Source organism: Apis cerana, linkage group LG7 (assembly GCF_029169275.1).
Source record: "Apis cerana isolate GH-2021 linkage group LG7, AcerK_1.0, whole genome shotgun sequence".
In the NCBI taxonomy this organism is placed as follows: Eukaryota; Metazoa; Arthropoda; class Insecta; order Hymenoptera; family Apidae; genus Apis; species Apis cerana.
The window spans coordinates 3467006-3486205 of NC_083858.1; the positions used below are offsets into that span (position 1 = coordinate 3467006).

At 29.6% G+C, this 19200-nt stretch overlaps 2 protein-coding genes and 1 long non-coding RNA gene across 3 annotated transcripts; 1 reads left to right on the plus strand and 2 right to left on the minus strand.

Annotated features, from left to right (window-relative positions):
• Positions 1 to 6193: 6193 nt before the first annotated feature.
• LOC107998466 (probable sodium/potassium/calcium exchanger CG1090) lies at positions 6194 to 13127 on the minus strand. Its single transcript, XM_017057764.3, has 9 exons — positions 12061 to 13127; positions 9146 to 9622; positions 8805 to 9030; positions 8592 to 8704; positions 8307 to 8482; positions 8001 to 8224; positions 7084 to 7386; positions 6755 to 6988; positions 6194 to 6643 (listed from the first exon to the last, which is right to left on the minus strand). The coding sequence occupies exons 1-9, from the start codon at positions 12082 to 12084 to the stop codon at positions 6444 to 6446; spliced, it is 1977 nt and encodes a 658-aa protein (XP_016913253.1). The 5' UTR covers positions 12085 to 13127; the 3' UTR covers positions 6194 to 6443.
• Positions 7277 to 9693, plus strand: LOC133666499 (uncharacterized). The gene is made up of 2 exons (XR_009830709.1): positions 7277 to 7417; positions 8028 to 9693. It is a non-coding gene; the product is annotated as an uncharacterized LOC133666499 (long non-coding RNA).
• Positions 13128 to 13281: 154 nt separating the features above from the next.
• LOC107998467 (tetratricopeptide repeat protein 1) lies at positions 13282 to 15546 on the minus strand. Its single transcript, XM_017057765.2, has 4 exons — positions 15066 to 15546; positions 14805 to 14981; positions 14533 to 14715; positions 13282 to 14453 (listed from the first exon to the last, which is right to left on the minus strand). Exons 1-4 carry the CDS (start codon positions 15357 to 15359, stop codon positions 14274 to 14276), a joined length of 834 nt encoding a protein of 277 aa, XP_016913254.1. The 5' UTR covers positions 15360 to 15546; the 3' UTR covers positions 13282 to 14273.
• Positions 15547 to 19200: the final 3654 nt, after the last annotated feature.

A 19200-nucleotide genomic window follows, 5' to 3' on the forward strand; every position in this document is an offset into this window, starting at 1 on the left:
GTATTATCTACTCACGCTTCTACATCGTATATCGTTGGAAGAACAATGACGCAATTAAAAAATTGCAGATTATCAATTAAATACGTACGACTAATCTGAGAAACATCTAATCCTTCCAATATCTTTTTAATTTAATTGTCTAATTGTAGGAACAATCCCCTTTTTTTTCTTAAATAATTAGATATAATATTTTGTTCACAATATTACATCAACAATTTATCACACTAGTGACAAGACTTAGTTGTGAATAATTTTAATTCACCCACGACTTTATCGAATATTTTATTAATCATTTAATTACGTTCATTTAATTAATTAATTTTGATTAAATAAAATTAATCTTCTTCGTGTATCCAGATCGACAATACGGATCTATGATTCCGCCTATTTTTATTAATTGCATCGGATTCGTTAGAAATGATCAATCGAATTCTGCCGAATGCCTTTTTTCCTTATCTGCACAATACTCAAGTACACAGGAAATTGTTGGAGCGCAGCGGAAACGCGACTGGAAACGCGTCAAACTTATATACATATACACCACTCTCCTACACTTCATCGTAGGAAACGAATATATTTTTTTTTCTCAGAATCTGAATGATTGCCGAAACTGCGAATTGAACGTTTATTTTTCGGATGTTCCCTCTTGTCAATGGCAGGTACACGGACGTATTGACTCGACGAAGACCAGAAATATCGCGCGCACAGGAAGAAGAAGAAGAAGAAGAAGAAGAAGAAAATCAACTAGTCCTATTAATCAAGCAGAACGCATAATGATATATAATACGTATACTTGTGTACAATTTGTGTATACGTGCCAAATATAATTTGTATATAATATATATATATATATGTATGTATATGTATATATTATCTGTATATGTATATTCTCATTTCCGTACGTATATATATATATATATAATATATGTATTATATATATATATATGTATATATGCGTATGTATATTAAGTCGTACAATATAAAATCTACAGTCACAACAGTTAACAATTAATCATTGACGGGTGAATAAACAAGTAAGTCATCCTTAATTACTTAAACTTTCGATACCTCCGAAACAGATTTTTCGTTGGTCCGTTGTTCGAAAATTGGTGGACAAGAGACAGGGGAAGAAGGACGGGTAAATACATTCGATGAAAACGTACGTAAAATGTTAATTTAAGCCGCATCGCATATTGACTTTGCACGACTACATCTATTAAGGACACCCAAGAATTGATCAAAGTTGCGCTAAAGTATCATCTCAATTGCCTAAAGACGTACACCTACGTAACGCTATTAATAATTAATCTCATTTTTATTGACTATAATTTACACCAATTTTCGAACGCTGCCGCACGAATTACAAATAATTCGAGGCTACGAGATTTACGTACGAATACAGGGAAGAGAAATAATATTCTGGTGGAGCGACGATTCTTTTTTCTCGAGGAAAAAAAAAAACGATCTCCGTCAACGAGAGAAGGCCGAACAACTTTTTGCTCCCTGCCCTACCAGTCTATTTGACGCGTTCTTTTTTTTTCTTTTTTCTTTTTTTTTTTTTTTTTTTTTTTTTTGTTTTTTTGCATAATACACAGAGAACAATTTTCTCATCGCCGTTTCATCTGTTAATGATACTGAGCATCATGTGATTTGGCGATTCATTGTGATATAAAGCTGCGACCTCATTGAAGCAACAAACTTTACTCTACACGTTTGAGAATGTTCAACAAATATATCAAATTATAAGTAACATTTTATTAAACGCACAAGCGGTATAATTAGAGGAACATTTCGATTTTGTTTCAAAGCTATATTTCCTAGTAACAAGGAACATATGTTGCTTCAATAAGAAATAGTATCCTGGCAATTTTTTCGTAAAATATCGATAAAAAGTTTTTTTTGTTACGACTTTAATAAAAATGCAGTTTAAGAGATTGATGCCAAGATTGGTATATATGAAACGAAAACGAGAATTTATGATTTTTTTTAATCGATGCAGCAAATGAATCAGCCTTATTTTCTAATAAATTTTTCGTATGTTACGAATCACAGGACCGTAATCCTAATTTAATAATCCTCCTCCTTTGACACGATACGAACGTGACTTTGGAACGTCATCACCGTTACTTTTACACGTCTTAGTTCGCTATACTTTACATCGCAACACCTTATATCAAGCAAGCTTCGATATATACTTCGATCATTGAACGGATGCCCAACGTGTAATTTGTATAAGTACGTTGGAACGCATTAAATTCTCGTTTTACTTTCCTATCGATCGATCGAACGATTGATAAAATTGCAATCGATATTTTCGTTAAAGTACACATACACGCGCGCACACACACACACGCTCATACCCTATATGGAGGTGTAATTTGAATTGATACGATCGATCGATCGATCGATCGAGCATGCTGTGTTGTATGATATCGATAATGGTAAATATCAACGTATATTCGCCTGAAGCGCTAACGATATAACAAATAATGGTAGTGAACAAACACGTAGAACGTTCCGTAATTATATAAACCTAAGCTATCGCGTGTATCCGTATATATATATATATATACTTTTCTACATGTTACGTATTGTATATATACATGTATGTATCGCTACAGCTATATAGGTATGTATAATGCGCAATGATGCGTATTGTATGTGCACGCGTATTGCAATATAGGCAATATATATATGTCTAGTTATACACATAACCTATATCAATGGAACACGTGTGCATATAACATACGTGTAAAGTTTACGCTAGACGCCTGCGCGATCTTTGCGATCTATCGACTTACCGCGTACTTTCTCGAACGCGATTATCGATACTTTTATACCTCCTTTCTTTCGTACACACGTCACTCTGTCACACATGAGCATGCACACTGTACGCGGTACGCGACATATATTGCACGTATGTATGAAAAAACGCTTACCAATGGGGACAGATAAATATATATATATGTAAATATTAATATTTAGTTATTTAGTTAGTCGCGGATTACGGTAAGTTTAATTTTCGTTTGGATTTCACCGCTGGTCCGTTATCGACTTAACGACTACTGGTATAGTATTATACATTAGGGTAGAACGAAAAATAAAAATTATGTTCTAATAGTGAAAAAAACTTGTCTCTCTAATGTTATTATTAATTGTAATATTCTATATCTTAATCTTATGTTAAATTTATTGACATTTCAGAATATCTAATATAAATGAGCAAATAATAGATTTCATCAGTCTACTTTGATAAATTCCTATTATCTAAAATTATTATAGACATATAGCAAGAAACGAATAAAAGTAAAGTTTTCGAATAACTTACACCACTAAAGTTTTAAATTTAAAAGTTTCGTCGTTCAAATTCATATTTTAACAACTTAAACATCATCATAGAAGACAGTTTTAGTTCACTATCGGAAATTATGACTAGCATCAAAAAAGACGTTACCCTACACTTCGTTCCACCCTACTATACATATATTAATCTATAAATCCTTTATCATCGATCATCTTTGCAAAATGGCCATGCAACAGACAGATCGAAATATTTCGGAAACAGAAGAATGCCGATCGTTATCCTTTACACGCTGATCTCAATGATCGCGCAGAGTAACGTTGTAGATACTTTCATCGGATAAGGCTGCATTAATTATTGTCTCTTTTGTTATCTCGTCTCGTGCTCGTTGAAAGTGTACCCTTGTATCTCTTTCACCTTCTTCCGTCGATTCTAATTTCTCTCCGGTTTTTATTTTTATATCCCTATACTCACCTCGACATAATAAATCTTATATCTTACTTTTTCTCTCGTTAATCCGCTATTTAATTAGCAGATATCGATATTACTTATATAACCTTTTTTCACGCAACGCATCGTTCTGCCTTATGCGTTTTTTCGTATGCTAAAGTGTCAACAGCATTCGTTCTCGGCTCGTCGGAAGCATTCACGATTTAAATCGCTCAATAACTCTTTATTTATATTTTCGTTGAAGGACGTTAAAAGGTGAAAGAAGAAAGATAATATAGCGAAAAGGAACGCGTAAGGAAAACGTAAATATATAATAATTAAATCCGTAAAAAGATGACTAGCGAGGATCGGTTAGCGTGATTGGATATTCACCGAGAAAAAGAGATTATAAATTTCAACACGATAATTTGGATAAAAACGATAGGCTAGTTAGCAACGTCCATCGATTTTTTTCGAATTAGATACGTAAGTTAAATACATGAAAAGATTTATAGAAGGTTAAAAACAAAAAATTGATACATGTCGATTGAGGTTATTAAGTAAATTAATGTTTACGAAGTTAGATGAAGCAAGACGGAAATAGAGTGTTACAATGGTGTAACGAAGACAGAGAGATGTCATTCTTATCGTCTTGCTTCGTTTCATGTAATTTTCTTTTCAGTTGACAAATAAAATTCAATCAACATTTTTATATATCAACTTTTCGTTCGTTTTGGTATTTAGTTAATTTCTTGAATATATTAGCATTTTTGGAATTTTAATTTCGAAAATAAATTTAAAAAAAAATTCCAATTTCAATATGTAATCATTATGATAGGAATTATCGATTCTATTCTATAATTGATAAAATATTTTTAAATAAAATGGGTAATCATAAAACTAGTAAAAATTAAACAATATAACGCGTAAACACTTGAAAAGAAAAGAAAAAATCCTTATTCAACGTTCTACATCGCTTTTGTTGGTTCGAACGAACACGAATTACTTCATTGGATTTAATCGTTTTGTATCTAATGTACTAATTTTCTATAATTAATGCGTTAATTAGAAAAATCTGTCAAAAAACTGTTTCTAGGAAAGTCAAGTTTTTCCGCGCGAATAGATACTGATCCGTTTTCGTAATAATTGAAAAGAATTCGTTCATCAAATCAACATACGCACATACGTATCTGTATGAAAATACGTGTGTGTGTACATTGCATGTATGTGCGTGATCAAAAAACGACGCGGATTACAATAAGAGAACAATTACTTTTAAAACGATAATATAATTGTTTGTATGCTAGTGTACACTGCTACATGTATTAATATGCAAAGAATTAACGAGGAAAGGAAATGAAAACACGAATGAACGAATTAATAATCGCACGGACGGACGAATGATTACGCGATGCGAGGAAATCGACTCGATGTCAAGTTGCGAAAAATATTTAAAATGAGTATAATGAATAATCATATATATATATATAAATGTATATATAATATATATATAGATATAAAGGGAAGCAAAGAATCGCTTTCAATTGGAAAAGTAATTTCATCGTAAAACTAGAATAGGGAAGAGTCGAATAATAAAACAGCTTTGAAAGAGGGCCACGCGTCCCACGAAATAAAAGATTCATGTAAGTAACGAAAACGATTGTCTCGAGTCTTCAGTCTGCAATATTTTGCTCATCGACGATTCGAAGAATTGATTCGATCAATCGAAACACTTCTATATTACTATTGTAAGTATTCTAAATGGCCTAATATTTATTAACGTTATTAACGTTTTAATACTGTAAGTGTATTGTCCGTTTAATCGATTTCAAGCATACAAGTTATGCTAACGTCATTTTACGAACAAGCCTTCTATGATTTTTCTGCGTTTGTTTTTTCTTTTTTTTTCTATTTTTCCGTTTTATTCTCTTTTTTTTTTTAAAAGAAGGCTCGATTAATATTTTGCAAAACAACGAGTGGAAGAGAAATATTCGATGGAATACTGAGAAACTTGTTCGTTCGCGAAGATTGATTGATATCTTATCGAAAAGTGAAATTTATGTTATTATTGCGGAAACTATGGAAGATATATATCGCTCAAATTTGAATAGATCGATTTAAAGAAAGTAAAAAAACGAATCACACAAGTACTTACTTATACAAATAGATCCCGAGACAAACGTATTTAAAAAACACTTCGATCTTGGTGCAAATTGTAATCTTGTAATTTTTTTTTCCCATTCCTTTCTTACTTCTTGCAATTCAAATTTATAGATAATTATAGTATGACTTACAGAAATTAAAGTAGGGCAAGAAGCGAAAAAAGTAGAAACGAGATTGGAAACAGAAAGCAAAAGAAAAAAAAAAGAAACAGAATAAAAAAGAGGAGAAGAAATATAATATAATAAGAAGGTGTTGAACGAAAGAAATAAGAGGAAAAGAAATGTAAGAGTTATAAAAAAGTATTCGAAAAATTTTTCATTATGGTTTAACCGTATGGCACGTATATAATGTAGCGAGATCGAATGCAATGAGAACATTTTCATCGAGCATGCTGTCGGTTGCTTGTATGCACACACACTCACACACTCACATATACACATCCACAAACACACGTACACGTATCCCCTCTTCTGCTCCTCTTCAATCCCATTTCTCATGCTTCATTTTCCTCGTCGTCCTATGCGTAATTAAATCACGTTTTTTTTCTTTTTTAAAACGTGCTATAGCATGACGGAGGATTCATTTCACCAAAGATATTTAGCTCGTAGAGTGAGGCAAATGTGATAAACACCAAATACCAAATCATCAGTATCACCCCGTACCGTCGATCTAACTTCCAGCCATTCAAATGGGTCGCTAGTACTAAGAATATCACTGTTGACAGTAAAGATACCGTCGAATACGTCAGACCTGGCGATAAAAGAAGAAAGATTTTTAGATTCATTTATATTTCAAATTCGAGAAACGATCCGTTATTATAATTAAATTTATCAAAATTCAATCCAACCGTTATGATCTTACCTCGGCTGGTGACGTTCACGTGCGAGCCTGGCTGTATCATTGCAGTTTGTATAAACCAAGGAAGCCCGAGACAAACTAGAATATCGAAGACGTTACTTCCAACCGCGTTGCTCACCGCCATGTCGCCAAGTCCTTCTTTAATCACCGCTAACGATGAAAGAGCATCAGGCACACTGACGCCAGCAGCGACAAACGTCAGACCCATCATCGTGTCGGGTATACCGAGAGTACTGCCTATGGAATATCGAATTTCGGCGATGAAAAGAAAGAAACGAAATAGAGCCACTTAAACTTTACTCTTTTAATATCCGTTAGAAAATTCATCTTACCTATGATCGTGATCATCCACACCATGATGTAACTATAGAAACTAATCCAAACCATCGATACGCAGAAGGTGAAGGGATACCAATTGCGAAATTTTTCTTGGCGGCAATCTGGCATCGTTGCGCGGCACATGAAATGAATCGGGTAAACAAGGCCCCACGTGAAAAGCGTCCATTTGCTGCCATCTGTAGGCTTCTCCAAAGGCGATATTTCGTTTGGATCTGGTTCCTTCGCTTTGTAATATTCTGGTTGTTTCGGAGGTGCTGCCTCGTTCGTTTCAGGTGCGGTTGGTCCTCCTGTTGCCGCTGTAGACAAGATGATCAAGTATATAATAAGGTAATAGAATCACTTCCACTTTTAATAATCTTTTACGGAGTTTTTAATTTTCAATAGCATTTTGCGTTTAATAGAATGTAGATAAAAAAAATATTCTGAACTTGGATATCTTTTCTAAATTAATCCTATAAATGATAATTTCTCCTGCATTGATATGATATTTTTGAATATAAAAGATATAAAAGCATGGATAGTTTTTTTTCTTTTGTATTCCCATCCCAGAAAAATAATTTAATCCAAATTCTATTTTAATTTATCCAAAAATGACTTTAAGTTAGGCTAGATTTTTTATAGATTGAAGATGTATTCTTTATGTATTCACTCTTAATAATAAGAGAAAATCTTAAAAAAATGTTCACCAATTAAATATACAATGCTAAATATATTTTTGTGAATATTTCATTTATTACTCGTGTAAGAAAAAGTTGTTCAAAATGATGATTTTGATAACATATTTCAAGGTTATAAACTAGAGGTAGCTCTACATATCTTTATTCCTTTTTTTTCTGGGATAAATTATTTATAAAAGATTGATTTATAAAAGTAAATCGAACATTCAGATACTCGTATGACGATCGATTACCTTCGTGTGTTTTATATTGATCCGTAGGAGAACAAGGCCCTGTGTACGATAAACGATCCTCTTGCAACGATCTGTAACTAACGAGAGCGCTTTCTTCCGCGGGTTCGTCGTCTTTTGGTAGAAAAGGTATATTGTAAGATTTCGCCCATCGTTCCAATCTAGTGTTGAAAGACAACGCCACGCAATACACACCGTACATAATCAACATGAACAAGGATTCCATCCTGAAAGAGAAAATTTAGTACACGATATTACGACGATATAAAAAAAAAATAAATTTTGATAAAAATGTTGAAATTCTCTCACCATGATATGGATTCGTTGTAGATCGTACCGAGCATTACCAATATCGATACCGCGTAAAAGAAACAATCCCGGCAAAGGGGCCACCAATTCAATTTTGACACTGTTGTCGTGCAAAGCCCGCAAACCGATATCACGAACATTATATTGAATACTGCGCTTCCAATCACACCGCTTATCTGCAACAGCAATGTTCGTTATAATTTCCTACCATGTTCCATATAATAATTAAATTTGAAATTTAACCAGATATCAGATATTATTCCATATGATCAACGAAATACTTACTCCAATATCATCTTTGGCAAAGAAAACGCCGATTACCACAGTTGCCAATTCCGGGGCTGAGGAACCCGCAGCCATGAAAGTTGCTCCAGCAACATCGGGAGACAATCGTAGCTCTGCGTGTAACAAAATTTAACATTTTTGTTAACAACAAAGAATAACAATTAAATTTTGAACGTATAAATTTCTCTCTTCGAAAGTTTTTTTTTCCTTTACCTTCGCAAATTCGGTCCAAACTGGAGACAAAGTAATCGTCGCAAACGATGGCAAGGCCTAGAAAAGTGTAGATCGCGGCTAAAATGTGAATGATTAATCCACCGTGTTTCCTAGCATCCGGACCCATTAAAGGCCGTGGAAATTGTTCGATCGCTGGTGGTGAACAGTTTTCTCTTCTCGGCCTCCATGTTGCGCGTTCGTATTTTACAGTGGTCGTTGATGGAACCTAGAATCTCGAATAAGCAATATCTCTTATTTACGTCCAAAATGAAAATCGGACGAGTTCCAATGTGGTATCCATATGGAATTCGATGATAAAAAAAAAAATATCAGAGTCTCACCGTTGTGGTTCTAGGAACATTCTTGGATAAAATCGTTGTGACTTCTTTCTTAGGGACTACCGGTTTTTCCACTAATTCCTCCTTTGACTTTTCATTCGCTTCCTTCGATTTTTCTTCTTCCTTTATCTTTTCTTCCTTGCCTTTCTCCTCTTGTTGTTGTTTCTCGCCCACTTCCTCCTCCTTGTTCCCCCCTTCATTTTTCTCATCCATTTCCTTCGCTACATTTTCTACCGGTGGAAGCTCCTTAATAATCGTTTCCTCAACCTCAACCGTGGTTGTAAACGACTCCAAGGTAGATTCCACGGTCCAGTTTTCCTCGCGATCCGTAGAACTGGGATAAGTGGAAGTTAGCTCTTCAGGTATTTTTGCACAAGTGATGTACTGAACTAACACATATACGATGAAGAGACCTATGCGCAAAGGCCGTCTTTTGCGCCGCGAATTACTTTGTAACTGAATTCGCCTCATTGTCTTCGACTGAAACATATTTCATGTAAATTTAATGAATGATATACGTGTCTTTTTCTTTTATGTGTAAATATTAAAAATAAAGGGAGAGAGAAAAAAGTTAAGTCACTTATTTGCATTAATTAATAGGATTTAAATAGATAGATAGGATTAAGTTAGTAGATAAGTGGATATTTTTAAAAGATTTGTATGATACTTTCAAAAATTATATGATACTTAATTAAACTTTGAGAGATTTTGAGTAGTTTTCTATTTTCTTGTATCTTGAATTTTATATTATGTATAAAATAGTTGTTACAAGAAATAATGTAAAATTTTTTTAATTTATTTACTCTTATAAAATTGAAAAAAAAAGAATTATCGCAATATTGTTTGCCTTTTTGTAAAATAAAGTTTTAAATAAATTAAAATTTTCATTGTAACATTGTCTCATTTCGTTAATTGTAAACTATTTATTTTTATTATTTCTATTATTACAAGTTACTTAAACTGTTATAAGTTGAAAATATTTGGAATTTTAGGATATATCTATCCGAATATAGAGATATAGGTCAGTTTCATTCGCAAAAGTATACTAGTTTATGAGTAATGTTATGTAACATTTTAACAAATTTATTTAACGTTGAACATATTTCAAGTTCTTCGATTTTATAAATATTATTTTTTAATTAATTAATAAAAGCCATTAATTGGCTTTCAATCCAATAAAATATTGAAAAAAATTTAATTGTTTTCGTTCCAATATTACGTATCGATCGTAAGAAAGATACTTATTTAATGATTCGTAAAGTACACACACACACACGTACACATTTGATACATATAGTTATTATATTAACTATATTACGAATAACAATATTTAACAATAAATAAAGGTATTTTACGAATAAACGAAAGAGATACAAATTTTTCATTCATATCTATTCTTATGAGAAAATAAAAAATTAACGAGAAGAAAATAATTTGATTGTATGATAATTTTATAATCAATATTGTGATAGAAAATAGAATATTAGTGTTAAATATAACAACAACATTTGTATTAAAAACGAAAAAATATATACGATATAGGAAATATATTTAAAATTGCGAAATATATAGATTTATTTATGGTTAATCCGATATGTTATTTTTTTAAAGTAAAAAAAAAATATTCCAGTGTATTCTGTGTATAGAGTGTATTGAGATATTTTTATATATATTTACAATTTGTTCCTTATATTATAAAAATTTAATTTTGTTTCTATATTTATTGATAAAAGTTTAATGTATATATAATATATAATTTTTTTTAAATAGATTATCATTTCAAGAAGATAAAATCAACGTTCAAAGTTTTAGTTTTTCGTTTTCTTAAGTAACTTTGTAATGATAATGATACGAGATAAATAAAAATAAAATTTTTTCAGTAGATATCATTGTTACGTAAAATATACAAATGAAATTGTATTCAAAATATAAAAAAATTATTTTATTATGTTATTTATTTCTACGATTGATTGTATATATTTTTTTATATATATTTAAAAAAATCTATTAATTTGTAAACAATGATATTTATTTCATTGTAGCCAAATATTTAAAATTATTATGTAAAATTATATCAGATTTCGCAATTTGATCACGGAATTAGTAATATATTCTTATTCTTCAATCATGATCAGATCTCTTTGTATTTATAACATGATATGTATATCTATATTAATTTAGTTAAAAATAAAGTAAATCTTTCTGTTACTATTTTCATTCAATTCTTTTGTAAAAATCATTGTAAAAAAAATCATTGAATTTGATTGAAAAAAAAATTTGTAAATTTTTTCAACATGTTTTTTTTTTATATTCGAGTTACTATTTGACATTTATTTTTGTAGATAATTATCGAAATTTAAATATGGACGAACGAGAAATCAAATTTTCGATTCTTTTTTATTCTTTTCCACTTTTTGCGTGTAAAAAGATATTCGATTTGCAATCGACATAAAAATTATTAAAATTGAATAAATTATTTGCAACCGATCGAGTAAATAAGTCTTCACGTGACTAAATATTTGAAACTCTGTAAATGTATATAATACATTTAGTAGCAAACGAAATATAGATACATAAAATTACGTATCAAATTATTAAACTAGAGATAATAATAAAAAGATAATACAATTAACTTCTTACTATGATATAAAATTATACTGCGATAAGAATTTCGATAAAAATATTTGTGACGAAATATATGTTTCAAAATCGAAATAACATCGCAATGAAGTTTCCTATTTAAACTGTTTTCATCGGCAATACCGAAATAATTTTAGTTATAATTAGCACATGAATATGAAGAGCGTGAGGAAAATGAAATTGTTAGTGAAAGTGACCCAATTCGAGATTTCTACCGATCGTTAAATGGTAGAACACGACGTATGTATGTATGTATGGTAACTCGCAGTCCGGCTTACCCCTTTCTCAGAAACGTTGCACATTATGCACCAGCAAATTCGCCAATGTCTTTCTCAAATGTCTTAAAACATGCAACCGCAGCACCGATTATTGTCGCCCAAAAGATGGATTAATAATCAGCCATTTAATAATCGAAAACACCTTTTCGATTTTTTTTTTACACTCAATAATCCTGCGAAGATTCCTATCGCGAAGGAAACTCGCTATCGAGTGCCGAGTGTTGCGTACTGTCGTTGTTATTCGAAAACAGAGATATTAAATATTTCTATTAAAAATTAAAGGCAAACTTTATCGCTGCGTCGTGCTCGAATTATTGATTTGCATAAAAACTGTCAGTTACAATGCGTTCTCGACGTGTTTGCGCGGTACGTAGGCGTCGTCTTCTTGGAAACGTAGGTGTCGTGCTTACTGAACCACCCTCGACTTAATACAACGTCCAATATCGTTGTTTCCTTTCATCGGTGATTCAGACATTCTTATGCCGTATAAAATATACCGACAATACGAAAATCCTATGCTTTCGCATTCCTTATCTTTTATTTTATTTTCACGTATTTTTTATCCCCCCCCTCCTCTCTTTCTTTACTTTATCCGCTTTGATTTTTCTTCGTATTGAAACCCGTTGTATTCTTAATTTTTCTCGATTCGTTTCCTTTCTTTTTTTTTTCTTTTTCTTCAATTTTTGCACTGTCAGTTTGTATGTGTTTAAGAGGCCATTCCTAAACACTCATATAGGCTTCTCGTTTTAACGATCTTTACTCGCACATACCACCCACATCCACCGACCGATACACCATTTATCGTTCGACTGTAACCGCCTGTTTCACTACGTTTATGCGCTGCTCACGAATGAATCCTTTCGCATCTCTTCTCGTACACCATTGCCACCACCCTCCTTTATTATAGCTCTTTCTCTCTCTTTTCCTCCCATATATCTATACATTTTACTTACAACATGTGAGCATGCGCGCACGCGAAACCACCCTGTTACCAATCCACCTACACACGCACGCGTACGTGCATACATCTACACATAATCCTCTATCTCTTTTCTTTTATTCGCATCCCTTTGATACTATCTGTATCAGATGAATGCGCATGCGCGCCGCTATCAAAATGTCACTATCTAATATGTGCATCATAACAAAAATGAAAACCGAGTGAATAAATTAACGGTAACTAACAAGAAAGAAAGGAGAAAAAAGAAACGAGTAGACAGCTTCACATGAAATTATAACTATATTTAACTATATTTAGACGAATAACAAATTGAATATAAATATCAAACATGTAGGATGAAGGAAAGATGTATAGGAACCTAAATATGTATATTGAGACCAAAGAATAGGAAGCAAATATAACAATCCATATCTTTACGCGATTTCTCCTGTTGTTCGTTCGTTGCACCTGTATTTTTTAAGATCGTTCATTCGTTCGAGTTTCCTATATTTTCAATTGTATAAGATAAAAATAGATTTTTGTCTATAGTTTGTTGAATTTGTACATATATATATATATATATAATAAGATCGTTATATACGTAGAGAAAAAAAAGAGGAAGAGTTTTATAAATCATGTCACATTCATCTAAAGATAAATGTTAAAAATATCAAGGATTCGCAATCTACTAGTTTTTTTATTATTCATAAATGTTATCATTTGATATTCTCTTGCAAACAAAATTTTCGTTATATTTATTCGACGCTCATCGATCGAAACATTAATTGAAGTAGATACCAAGGAAACTATAAATCAACAATGTAACAAGCGACATGCAATTGTAAATAAAATTGATGTGTCAAAATATATGACAAGTAAATAATCTAATAAATAATTATTTTACGCCGTATATGATAAACGCAAGAACGTATACTTACTTCGTTTATAATTCGTAAATCTTGTGCCGTATTCGAGTAATCAGTCACAATATTGTAAGTTTTGAAACAAATTTTATCAAATGTTAATTGGTAGTGAAATAAGCTAACTTCGTATCGTCGTAAAATCGAACGAGATTTTACGATTTTACGTTTTTCTATATACAAATACAAATTTCAATATCTTCATCTAAATATCTATTATAATGTTTATATTTTTATTACAACAAACACACACCATTCAAGCAGAATTTACATAGGTATGTATGTATCAATATTCCGCGACATGTTTTCAGAATCCATTCTTATGACGTTTAATATATGTATCAATTACTGTATTATCTAGGATTCTGATGAAACTTCACGGAATAACCACCGCTATTTGGATCCTTTTGTAGTTCAAAATTATTCGTGGAAAGTCCAAAAGGTTTCAATACCATATTTCCTAAATCTTTCAGTTTTCCCAGCATTTCAGCTTTCAATTTTTCATTTCTTTCGTGAATCAATGGAGGTAATCTCTGTGAAAGAAATTAATGTTAATAAATGATATTAATAATAAATATCACAAAATAAAAGAAAATATATTTTCATAATTACTCGAACTGCATAATTTGCCTCTGTATGACCAGGATCAAAAGTTAAAATCTTTTTGTAATCTTCCAAAGCTTCATCTAATTTCTCTGTCTCTTCATATAGTCGAGCCCTTCTAGCATATACTTTCACGTAACTTGGATTTAATTCTATAGCTTTTGTGCAATCGGATATTGCAGATTCTCTATCCTATTATAATATTATAAATAATATTACATAAATATTAGAGCTAAAAAATTGTTTCTTTGAAAAGTATATTCTTTATATAATATCATTACCAAACATTTTAACTTTGCAGCAGCTCTGTTGGCATACAAAATGGATCTCTCTTTACTATAGGCTAATGGACAAGTTTGAATTCCTTGCGTGTAGACAGATATTGCCTCAAGGTATTCATCGCGTTTAAATAAATCATTTCCTTCATTTTTATATTTTTCTGCTTCTGCTTTAAGAGTCTGAAAAAAGAAAAAAATATATAAATTTTGTGATATATTTTTATCACTGCTATAATTTTAAAAATTATATAAATAAATACAAACTTCTTTTTCTTCTTCAGAAAGATTTTGTTCTCTTTCTTTTAATATTTCTTCATCCATATTATCTTTTTCATGATTTGCATCCCCTTTGCACTTTGTTTCCCAATTATCATCATCACTGTTTCGTTTTATACGTTCGTTGCAATCATTCGACAGATTACCATTTTTCGATTCTTGGATATTGTCCTTTGACGTAGTATAATTATCATTTTCTTTGATACAAGAACTTTCTAGATCTTTCGTAAGCTCTTCTATAATTTCTTCATTCGTTTTTAAACGTTCAGATTTGTCGTCCATTGTAGCGTTCTTTTTTACGCAATGATTTAATATCTGATCTTAACGTATACAACGAATTATTAAGGTTAACTACAGCATTACATGCACAAGCAGACGACTCTGAACTTGTATGTCAACTATGATTGCAGATTACATGACGTTTCTTCGTGATTCACACATTCGTCATCAGAGAGCGCTTTATACGACTATAATGACATCTATTTCCGATCTTTTATCTTAATATAAGAAATATATAAACTTTCTTAACAAAAATATATCATTCGAGAGAAAATCAAAATAGTTAATGATTTCTGTTATTTTTATAAAAGAATAATTCATAATTTTTACGAATAAAAATTAAATAATGCAACGAATAATTTATTTTAAATATTTAATATATATATTTTTAATATTATATATTTTTGTAATTTTAAATTTTTCTGTAAGTACGTAAATATTGATATTATAATAAATTTTTATGTTTATTTTTATTTAGTACATAAATAATAATACGAATCTTTAGTTTAAAAATTATTTTACTATTTCAATAAAAGAAAATGTACATATATTTTTTTACTATAATATGTATATATATTTTACTATAAATATTTTATGATTCATTAATAAATAAAGACAATAATTATTAAATTGTTCTTTTTTTGTTTTTCATGTTTTATATTTTATGCATATTTCAATATAATATAACATAAATTATGTATAAAGGAAAATAAATTATTATTTGTACGTGTATGGAACAATGAAAGAGGAGAAATTATATCCAACTAGAAATGATCAGAGTAAACCTATGAATATTGTAAGTACGTGCTCTAGTCTCATTAAGCTTACTAGCTCGTCGAATATGCAATAAGTTATTTGCTAATATTCTAAGTTATATAGTTATAAATAAAATATAAAATATAATAAATAAACAATAAATAATTTAACGAAAAATAATTTAATTTATTATAGATAATTCAGTGCAATTGAATCGATTTTTGTGATTCTCTTATATTTCTTTTGTTTTTTATTTTTTTTTTAAATAAGAAAAAAGATGTAATTGACGAACTTCATCACAATAATATTAAAATATTGACATTAATACTATTTATGGTTCGATAGTAACTATGAGAAGTTCAACGAAAATGGATTGTACATAAGGATTTCATTTCCGTTAAAACGATAAACAGGATTTTAGGTCATAAACTGTTAAACTGTCTTTAGAAGGAATGAGATAAATAAGGATTCTGATATTAGCAGCCTGCGGCTTTTCTTTATCACAAATTTGATCTGTTACATATAGTAAAATTTCGATTAGAAGAAAAGTTTTATCAGATATGTTACTCTGAAGTCACTTTTTTATTTTTGCATTTTATGTTATATTGTTATTTATCATCGCTGGCACGTATTACGATACTATGCAAGAAAAATATATAATTATATAATTTCAAGAAAAATTACGATCATAAATATAGTTGTTAATTCAACATAATTTGATATTTATTTGCAAATATTTCACAAATTTTTATAAATTGTAACACATATAAAGTGAATCGAAATTTTTGATATTATTAAAATCGAGAAGATTTTATAATATAAAATAAAATAAAAAATAAAAAGAATAATATATTGGATATTGGAAGTACTATTTTTGAAAAATTTGATTGTAAGAATTTATAAATTTAATTATTTTTAACTTTTAGATTTTTAATTCATTTTTAATTAAACTGGTAAAAAATTAAAACTAAATAACTGTATTTATATATATATATATATATATTGGTTATTCTAGGTCTAATATATATATTTAAAAATAAATGAAGAATAAGATTTTTTTTAATTTAATATCTTCAATTTATTCAAAATCTATTTAATTTTCTTAAAGACAAGTTATCAATATGTGATCAAGTTAATCAATTAAAAATAAGTTAACAAATGAAAAAGAATGATTTCTTTATCTTCTTTTACCTTTTATTTTTTTTCTTTGGTTTGAAAACAATATTTTTAATACAATTTTGCCATTTTATATACTTTAAGTCATAAAATTTTGCTCTCTTGTATTATAAATATTAATTCACTCTATATGTAAGGTAATCATATTCTTTTTCGACAGAATTATCTCGCATCAAAAATTGCTTCGTTTCATTCAGTTTATAAATATTTGGTATATAACAAACGTGAGATTTTTAACCAATTTTTTAACGCGCCAACCATGCAGACCATGTACGATCATTGCACGCTCTTTAATTATAATGATATTGCATAACTTTTACATGGATATAACTTTTATATGAATATTTCTTTCACGCGTACGTATTTCACGTTTTAAAAAGAAAAATATAATTCCCGATAACGCACAATGCAATTATTTTACAAATACGACACGATAAGATAGATAAAAATTTTACAGTCGAAATTATGATACTCTGTGAGAACCGGGCAAAGCGCAAGCAGTGGCCACAAGGGTATATTTTTCTTCTTAGAGGATGGTAACGGCGCACGACCGTGCGCCATCATGGTAGATCGACCGTATAACTAATATCAGTTTCTTTTCTTATAAACTGCCGCACTGACAAATCTTTTCAAACAACTCAATGAAAATGCTAGAATTTTTCCAACGTTATTTCTTCTTCTTTCTTCTACTGATAATTAAAAAGTTTTTTTAGATAACTAATTTATTATTTAGATAGAATTAATTTATTTTTTAAAAAGTAGATAAATATTTTTCTTCTTATTTTGCTACTCCAATTTAAAAAAGAATTTGGATCAACTTGAATGATAAGTTATGTTGATAATTACGTATCTATTATTTTATTCTAGATTCAAAAACAATTATATTATACGTGTTAATTTAAATATAATTTATGGATTTAAATATTATTTAATCAAAAAGGTATGAAATTTTGATTCGATTTATAGGAAAATTATTCTTCTTGGAAATAGAAATAGGGTAGATAACCGTTCGAACTGCTTCAAATTTCTAAAGAGTATTAATGTAATATCTCTGTTCTGTGATTTAGTAGAGAATAAAAGCACTCATCTATCAAGTGAAATCTTGCAAACAGATGCCTTTGTTGAAACAAACAATATGTTCATTTCATATGAAACTATTATCTTTTCTCGATATAAGATAACTCAAATGGTCGTATTATGCTAGATATTTTTTAATGTTTAATTTACCTGTATATTTTGTAGAATTTCAAAAACAATTAACTTTTTAATCTAACAATGAATGAAAATGACTTCAAATAACTTGTATTTTTGTATTTTATATAATTGATTGTATGAAAATTATTTGATTTTTATATATATTATTCGATCTTCGAGTAAATTCGATTGTAAATTTACAATTTTGTATTTAAAAGAATGTGATCAAAAAACAACACGATTGTTTCATTAGTTTCCACTCTCACTTAATCAACAATACAATTTTGAAAATTTAGTAATTGTTACACATATTTTGTGTAAAATAAAAATATTCGATGGAATAAATTTAAGAAGATAAATATTGCGTTGTATATTTGGTAAAAGAATTTATTGTTAATGATGAATTTAAAACAAAAGCGATAAAAGACAATTGCATAGTAAGAAAACTCCATTACTTGATATCCAATATGTCCGCGAACCCATGGTTAATACGAAGAAACACAAAGTTCTAGAAGAATATTGTTGAATATCAAAACAAGTTTCTTGATGTAATTAAATCTTAAATATTTTATTAAATAATTAATTAATTTAACTCTTCCCGATTCTTCAATCAATCCTAATCCTTATATATAATTAATCATTAAACAAGTAATAATATTGCAACAAATTATAAAACATTCTTTTTCAAACAATCTTTTTGTTTATTAAATGAAAAATT

Coding starts and splice junctions, on each gene's coding strand:
- LOC107998466 (XM_017057764.3), bottom strand. CDS start 12,084: ATGTGCAACGTTTCTGAGAAAGGG. Junction 9,623..12,060: donor GCAACGTTTCTGAGAAAGGG/GTAAGCCGGACT, acceptor AATATGTTTCAG/TCGAAGACAATGAGGCGAAT. Junction 6,989..7,083: donor GTGGATGATCACGATCATAG/GTAAGATGAATT, acceptor GATATTCCATAG/GCAGTACTCTCGGTATACCC.
- LOC107998467 (XM_017057765.2), bottom strand. CDS start 15,359: ATGGACGACAAATCTGAACGTTTAAAAACGAATGAAGAAATTATAGAA. Junction 14,982..15,065: donor TTTCTGAAGAAGAAAAAGAA/GTTTGTATTTAT, acceptor TTCTTTTTTCAG/ACTCTTAAAGCAGAAGCAGA. Junction 14,454..14,532: donor AGGCAAATTATGCAGTTCGA/GTAATTATGAAA, acceptor TTTCTTTCACAG/AGATTACCTCCATTGATTCA.